At 32.6% G+C, this 7,642-nt stretch overlaps 1 protein-coding gene across 1 annotated transcript; it reads right to left on the bottom strand.

Moving 5' to 3' along the window:
• Window positions 1-1,352: 1,352 nt before the first annotated feature.
• On the bottom strand, window positions 1,353-7,255 carry LOC103488199 (la protein 1). Its single transcript, XM_008446814.3, has 10 exons — window positions 7,096-7,255; window positions 6,942-7,020; window positions 6,623-6,775; window positions 5,807-5,949; window positions 4,513-4,661; window positions 3,789-3,893; window positions 3,279-3,693; window positions 2,741-2,888; window positions 2,157-2,238; window positions 1,353-1,852 (listed from the first exon to the last, which is right to left on the bottom strand). Exons 1-10 carry the CDS (start codon window positions 7,144-7,146, stop codon window positions 1,762-1,764), a joined length of 1,416 nt encoding a protein of 471 aa, XP_008445036.1. The 5' UTR covers window positions 7,147-7,255; the 3' UTR covers window positions 1,353-1,761.
• Window positions 7,256-7,642: the final 387 nt, after the last annotated feature.

Here is a 7,642-nt window from a genome sequence, read left to right as displayed (position 1 = left end):
TAACGTAGAGAACTTATGAAATTTGGCTGGAAATTCGGACATGGGATGATGTAACGTTGACATAGAACGAAAATTTGGATTATCAATACATCGTAAAAAGCTTACAAAGTTTTGAAATGTCTATCAAAACTTGAAAGAGCTGTTTGGAAAGCTAGAATGTGATCAAGGCTAAATCCGAGGATCGTTTGAATATATGAGTAATAGAAAACATAACAAAAATACGATCATAAGGATAAAAATGGTTGAAAAGATGGCCAAATAGAAACATGTGGAAACGAATTTCTTTCGTATATGAGTACTTCTAAAACAATGTCAAATGTTGCATCTAACATCATGTAACACTTCCGACACATACCGAAAAGAAAATCATTTTTTCACAGGAATTTTAATTAAATAATCGATTGTATGATAGGTGCAATCAGATCAACACTAAATATATTTTCTTTTTCAATAAACTAGTAGAAGTTACTAACAATAAGCACAACAAATATAGGACGATGATCTGCACATACATTTACGATTACTATTATAAATATATATGTATATATGTATGCGTATGTATGTATATATAAAGAAAAGAAAAGCATTTAGTTTAGTTTGGAGAAAGGAAAAGACCAAAAGTACATAGGGTACTATTATTTTGGGGGCATTTATGGGATTCGGGTTTAAATACTTAAACCTTAAATTAATGCTTCAATTTTCTGCTATTTCCTAGTTTTGGTTGATTTCGATTATTTGCTTCTGAAATATTTATTTTGATCTATTTATTTTCGTAACCATTTAAATCCATTCATTTTTATTTTTATTAAACTGACTTATTAAAATAGTGGAATGTTAATTTCTTTAAACTAAGAGACCAAACTAAAAAAACTGAAAATAATTTTTAATAAAAAAAACTAATTTGAATAATTTGAAAACTTACGACTAAAATATGTTATAGTTTATTTTAAAGTTGAAAGTAGACTAAGATGAATATTTTGGAACCATATGACCCAAAGCCAAAAAGAAAGTTAAAAAAAAAAAAGTATTTGAGTTTAGGTCAGCATTCGTCAAAAAGTCCACATTTTATAGTTGTTTATACTAAAATTTTATAAACAATATCTACATTTTTAAATTAAAAAGTGCAACGACATGGAACAAATTACATGAAAATTTTGAAAAAAGATGTTGCCAAATTTTGAATAACAAAATTAAAGTATAAAAACTTAAAATACAAAAGAAGTCCATTAGAATTATGGTGACTTTTTTCACCTTTTTATTCCCAATAGGGGCTTTTACTCAAACAAAAAACGTGGCTTCCAGATTTAAAAAAGGTATAGATTCACATTCACATACGCCTTTGAATCTCGGTCACTTTAAACTCATTCATTACTCACTGGGAATTCAAATATAGATCTGTGAATATATTGGATCAAAGTTTAGAAAGATAAATTAATAAAACCTAAAAATTAAAAGTCATTACTACACTACGCCGCCACTCCTTTTTGGCAGCCTCTCTTGTGTGGGATCCATTTTTTGTTTCTAACACGCAAAATTTTTTATGATTGATTTATGGAAAACTTGTGAGGTGGGGAAAGATAATTAAAATGGTTTGGTTAGCTTGTTATGTTCAATTAATATAAGACGAGTAAAAATTAAAAATAAAAAGGACAACCTAAACTAAACATGATACGAAGTGCTTCCCCTTCCCTCCTCCAAAATCATTGCATTGCGGAAAAATTGAAGCAGAGCCCGCCATGGAGATATAAGCTATAAACCTTTTTAAACCTTTTGAGCTTTGTTAGGGCGACCTCGATGGTTGTCATGCCCCCTCGACCGTCCATGCTTACCACCTCGATTGAATTTGCCACCCCTATGGATATAGCAAGCAGGAGAAAACCATAGGAAGATTATGAAAGAGACCAAGAGAAAGATCTAGTGAGATAGTAACATATACAAATAACACTATTAGGTTAGATTACGTTTTGTTTATCGCTTCTTTTAAAATCAAACCAAAGTTTGAAAACTAAAAATAGGGTGATTGATAACCATTATTGGTTTTGAAAATTGTGCTTGCTTTTTTAAAAACCTGATTTTGTGTGTTTTTGAGGAAGGTACATACAACAAACAAAATGGTTATCAATAGATGCTAATTCTTAGTTATGCAGTGAGCAAACCTTCCACGGTTTCCCTTAAAGTCGCGATGATGCTTCTCTTGGTTGCTACGGAGTAGACTCCAATACTCCTTCTCAGCCTCACCTGAAATAAAGGATTTCAACCAAAATTGTAAAAAGGAGAACAGAAGAATAATTCCAATTTCATCAAATATGAAGTCATCCAAAAACATTGCCAAAGATGATGAAAATTGTAACTTTACAAGTACGCTTCCTCTCCCCAAGTCAATTATATAAAGTTACGGGAAAGAACAAGGAATAACATGGAATTACGAAAAGTCATTTACCAGCGTTAATAATTTCCAAAGTTATTGGCAGATCGTGAAACAAAATAAATAGGAAAAAAGATGCAACAAATTCTAAAGAGTGGAGTTGGTAGAATTCCAAAAATTTATTAACCAAGAGAACAAAGACAAATAGAGCTACGATCACTACGTACAATTTTAACTAATTTTAAAAGACACCATGCCAATTGATATTGCTAATAGATCTTTTCAGCACAATCAAGACCGACAATAGAAAAACACCTACACCTATAGACAGTACTTTACTCATTTCTCAAAGAACAGTGAAATTTTGTATGATACCTGACACTGGTTCTAAAGTGGCTATAAAATTCTTCACAGCCAGTCCCCCTTGCTCGGTTAGTACTGCAGACGCACGAGCTTTCTGGGCAGCTTCAGGCTCCTCAAACCTTATATAGCCCGACTCGTCTCCAATCTTAAAATCAATGAACTTGACAATTCCATCCAAAGATGAGAGGGGAAAACCACGTCAGAATGAATAAGCAATAAACAAAGCGAAAAGTGAAAAAAAACATCAAAAGCAAAAATCAAAGTAATGAATCTAGCCAAAGTGATAATTAGGAAAAAACAAAAGAATAATAAAAAAAGAACCCCCCCCCCCCCCCCCCCCCCCCCCCATCATCAGGGTAAAATTCTAGGGTAGAATGAATGAAATAAAACAATAATAATGGCAAGAAAAACTAGGATCCCATGACATAATGTAAAGCACAAACAGAGAAGAGAAGATTAACTAATAGATAAAGTAGAGAACGAAAAATTGAAAATAAATAATATTGAAACATTCCATAGAGCATAGTACGAGGAAGAAACTATGAGATACCTTAACACTTCCAAACTTCTGAAAAACAGCCTTCAAATCCTCACGCGAAACCACATTCATATTGTTCCTAGATTTAAGAGCTGTGGGTTTTTCTTCAGCCTCTTCTTGTTCATCTACAGTACCGTCCATACACTGTTCTTCCACTTCAAGACTTCTTTCATTGCCAGTATCATTTTTCTCCTCAGCCTCTCCATTCTTATCATCAGCACTTTTCTTAATTTCTTCATCTTTACTCAAATTTGTTTCCTCTATTTGCTCAGTTTTCTCAGGGTCATTCTTTGAGGAGTCTTCTAGTCCTTCATCTGTTTTGCATTCAGTCTTATCAGCAGCTACACCATGAGATTCGTTTTCCTCTGCAGAATTTCCAGATGACGTGCTTTTCAATGTAAAGGCAACAATTAAGCCTTTAGGGTAGCTGCAATGAAAATCCTTAAGATTGATCATGTGATGTGGAAAGAGGAGAAATGTATGGCTAAATATACTACAGATTACTTCCAGCCTACTACATACCTTGATTCAGGGGAACTATTATTGTTGCTGCGGTTGGCACCTAAGGTTGAGCGTGAACTTTCAAACTTCTCCATCTCTTTTGCTCTCTCCTCATCAAATTCCCTCCTGAAATGGAAATAATCTTTACAAACGCAGTTGACTGATATGTCAAAGGGAATATATTATCAATGCTTAAAACTTACAAAGAAGCTTGCGTAACCAATACACTTTCGCATAGATAGCAATTAGAAGCAATTCTAAAGAAAATATCATCACAATTCACAAAAGAAAATTAGGTTTCCACCTTTGTAGAAGGTATTAAGGATCAAACACACATGAACAATGACTGAAAGAATAAATATTGAATAACCAACTATTTTACATACTACAGAAGTAAACTTACTGATATATCCTAAACATAGTAGGGAATCTGGCAGTTAACATTTAGCCAGCCTATAATGGTTTTACCAATAAGCCTTTCAAAAAGGTCAGAAGAAGAAGTCAAAGAATATGCAAATCCGATTGATGATTGTTACAGCATTTAGAATGGTCTTAGAATCTCTAAGTTTGATTTAACATTGTAACAATTTATACAATTGCAATTATAATTCTTACAATTTTAAATGCATGCTTTGACTATTGCTTCTTATTTAAAATGAGTTTATGACTGATACATCAGGAGGATCTTTGATTGTGAAGCAAAAGAGTTGGAAGAAAATGTAGATGTATTTCAAAGCATACATACTTTGGTTTCAATTCTAACTTGGCGCCAGCATAAACCAAGCTTTCCTTCAAAACTTTTTCTGCATCTTCCTCAGTAGAAAATTCTATCAAGGCAGTTCCACAGAATACCCGTTTATCTGCAACATGACGGGGCAGCCTCACACTATTAACCTGAAATTCAGTAGGAAAGTTCTAAAATTTTGTTGACAATATAAATGGGGAAAAAATAGATACTTTGACAATGGGAAATGTAAGGCGTATCAAAATCAAAACCCAGTTTATCGAGAATTGCAACATAGTGTATAGTAAGTTTCAATTTGATATTAAAATATGTAGGGAAAAACATTAAAAAAAAAAAAAAAAAAGTTTAAACTATTAAACCAATATGATGTGATATGCATTGTGAGAGGGAAAAAAACATTCGGAAACGAAAAATCGAAACAAAAAATTGTAAATATAGTCCTAGAAAGAAAAGCCACCTAATTAATTTTAATTTTAATTTACAATTTTTTTCATAGTTCCTTTATTTCCTTCTCTAGTGTGTACCTCTTCACTTGGCCGCAGACAATGGTATTTTTTGTTTTAAACTTCTTTTTTCAGTTTCTTGAACTGAAAGTTGCAGTTAACTATATTTTTAGCATTCAGCCTTCTAAATCGCACAATTACACTCATTTCCAATTCAGATGAAAAAGTTAACTCGTTTTTAGCCCCATTCCTGGATTCAAACAATGGTTTGTATTGATCTTAAGTCGATGACTTGCATTTTTAGACTACTTCAGGAAACAAAAACAACTTTATACAAACTACTTTTTAGTTTTCAAATGTTGACTTAGTTTTAAAAAATATGTGTAAAAAATAGATATTAAAGCAAGATGTTTAGAGGTGGAAGAGGTGTTTATATGCATAATTTTCAAAAAACAACATAGTTACCAAAGGGGACCTAAACAACTTAGACAGGAATCAAAGTACTCCATTCCATAAATTAAATTTTCCAAAATTTGGAACGAATCAAAGAATTGCATTTCAAGAGTTAGTTTCAACAATTATTTACGAAATTGTTCAGTCGAGGAAACTACTCCAAAGTTATTCAAAAGAGCTTTAGCCACGGTAGGAAGTAGAGGGGAAAAAACTTGCAGTCTTTAGGTCGCACATTCCAGAATAGAATCTGCTCCTTGAGCTGCTTCATGTTAATCTTATAGCTAATACTAAGGGCATTCTGAAGCCAATAATGAAACAAAACCATTCACATGTAGAATTACACCAACAAGGATCAGGAATAAAATATAGAAATTAAGATAAATGAAAAACAAATGTACCTTTGTAACTCGATCAAAGAAAGCTTCTACATCTTCAAGCTTGATATCATATTCAAATGGTGATGCAGCTACAGTTCTATCATCCAATTGTTCAATTAACTCCTCAGGCTTTGGGAGTTCAGTAGCTCTACCAACCTTCTTCCCTGAACCATCCAAACACAAATTCAAAATAATGATAATAAAATCCACAACAATCCTTAATTTGGAATCAGATACAAAAGTTAATCGTGGAGCAAGAGCTTATCTGAAATTCTCAAAATGAAGAGCTTTAATATTTAAAACTTTAAGGACTCTTATCATTCTGCATCTCCAATATAAGCAGTTAACATGAGAATTCATAACATTTAACATTTTTATTTTTTTACGATTTGTTCGGGGACAGGCAATGTCAACATTTAGACCAACCTATCAACAAAATTGAAACTTTAACTTCTACTCCTGCTAAGTAGTTTTCTTCTTCTTTCATGAAATTTTGTAGTCCAATTAGATATAGTCATAACGATGCATTAATTGGTAGAGAATGAATTCACTTGATTTTGCATGATTTTATTAGACAGATGATGTCAACATAGACCAACCTTTACACAAAATTGAAACCCCAACTTTCACTCTTGCTAACTAAGTTTCTTCTTCTTACATGAAGTTGTGCAATGTAATCGTTAAAGTCTTACAGGCGATAAAAGCTAGAACATGAGATTTTTTTTCCATAACTCTAAACTCTGCATTTCGTGCTACATAAGGACAAATAAAAACTTCACAACTACTTGGCATTCAGATAAATGACGAATTACATCACTTGCATGCAAAAGAACTAACCATCTTCAGAAACTTTAAGTGATGAAGAAGTTCTTAGGGTTTCAGCGACAGCCTTCAGAGTATCTTCTGGAAAGTCTTCTGGTGTCACATCTTGTTTCAATTCAAGATGGCCTTTCATCCGAGTAAACGTACAGATTAAAGACAGATCGACCACTGTAGTTGCACGGTTAAGATTAACAAAAGGCAACAATCCTAATCCAAATTAGATATCAAAACAATACAAACCCCGAAATACAAGACCATCAATACTAAAAGCAAATTAAACAGAACCAAAGATGAAAATCGTTAAAAACAAGTATGATCAGAATGTGAAGGATACTTCCATCAGGGCTTTCACTGATGCTTTTCCTAAGAAAACCATCTCTAGGAAGATTACTATCACTGAAGTAGAACTCGACCTGAAAAATTAAAGTGATGAACAATTAGAAACGATTGAACTAAACATAATAAAGAACAAAACTAATCCATTTTACCTGACGAAGCACTTTCTTAGCCTTTTCTTGATCGAGAGAAGTATTCTCCATGATTGTAAGAAAGTTTTTTGAGATGAGAAAAAACGCGGGCTGGAAGAAGAAAGCAGAGAGTAGGGTTTCGGTTTCGAGTAGTGGCTTTTTTAGTTGTTGTATGTAAAGCTTTTATTATTGATTTTTAAGCGCTTAAGAGAAACAACCGGTTCGGTTTATTCCTCATGATCCGGCCCACGTTGGCATAACAACCAACATGTGGTTGAACTTGAAACCGCCACGATTGAAAACAGCTATTTAGCTTTTAGAGAATTGTTCAATGATTGATCTTTCAAATTTGTCAAACATACTTGTGCTTACACTTATTTTTTATTTTTACAAAGAAATGTAAGCAAAAGGAGAATGAAACCCTTTTTACTCTACGATATGGTATACAAAATATCAAGTGATGTATTTCACATCCTTTATATTTTCATATATAAAGTTTGTCATTAATATAGCATAACATTGGATATATGTCCTTTTTAAAGCATGGTATGTAATTGTTATATATACA

The sequence above is a fragment of the Cucumis melo genome, chromosome 3 (genome assembly GCF_025177605.1).
Source record: "Cucumis melo cultivar AY chromosome 3, USDA_Cmelo_AY_1.0, whole genome shotgun sequence".
NCBI lineage: Eukaryota > Viridiplantae > Streptophyta > Magnoliopsida > Cucurbitales > Cucurbitaceae > Cucumis > Cucumis melo.
The sequence above is the reverse complement of the archived record's forward strand: the minus strand, read 5'-3'. Positions and strand labels throughout refer to the sequence as shown.

What these genes read in the sequence shown, in the direction of transcription:
- LOC103488199 (XM_008446814.3), bottom strand. Translation starts at nt 7,146, where the DNA reads ATGGAGAATACTTCTCTCGATCAAGAAAAGGCTAAGAAAGTGCTTCGT. An exon ending in AATAGTTCCCCTGAATCAAG is followed by an intron (nt 3,694 to 3,788) that starts GTATGTAGTAGG and finishes TTTTCATTGCAG; the next exon opens with CTACCCTAAAGGCTTAATTG. An exon ending in CACTTTAGAACCAGTGTCAG is followed by an intron (nt 2,239 to 2,740) that starts GTATCATACAAA and finishes CCTTTATTTCAG; the next exon opens with GTGAGGCTGAGAAGGAGTAT.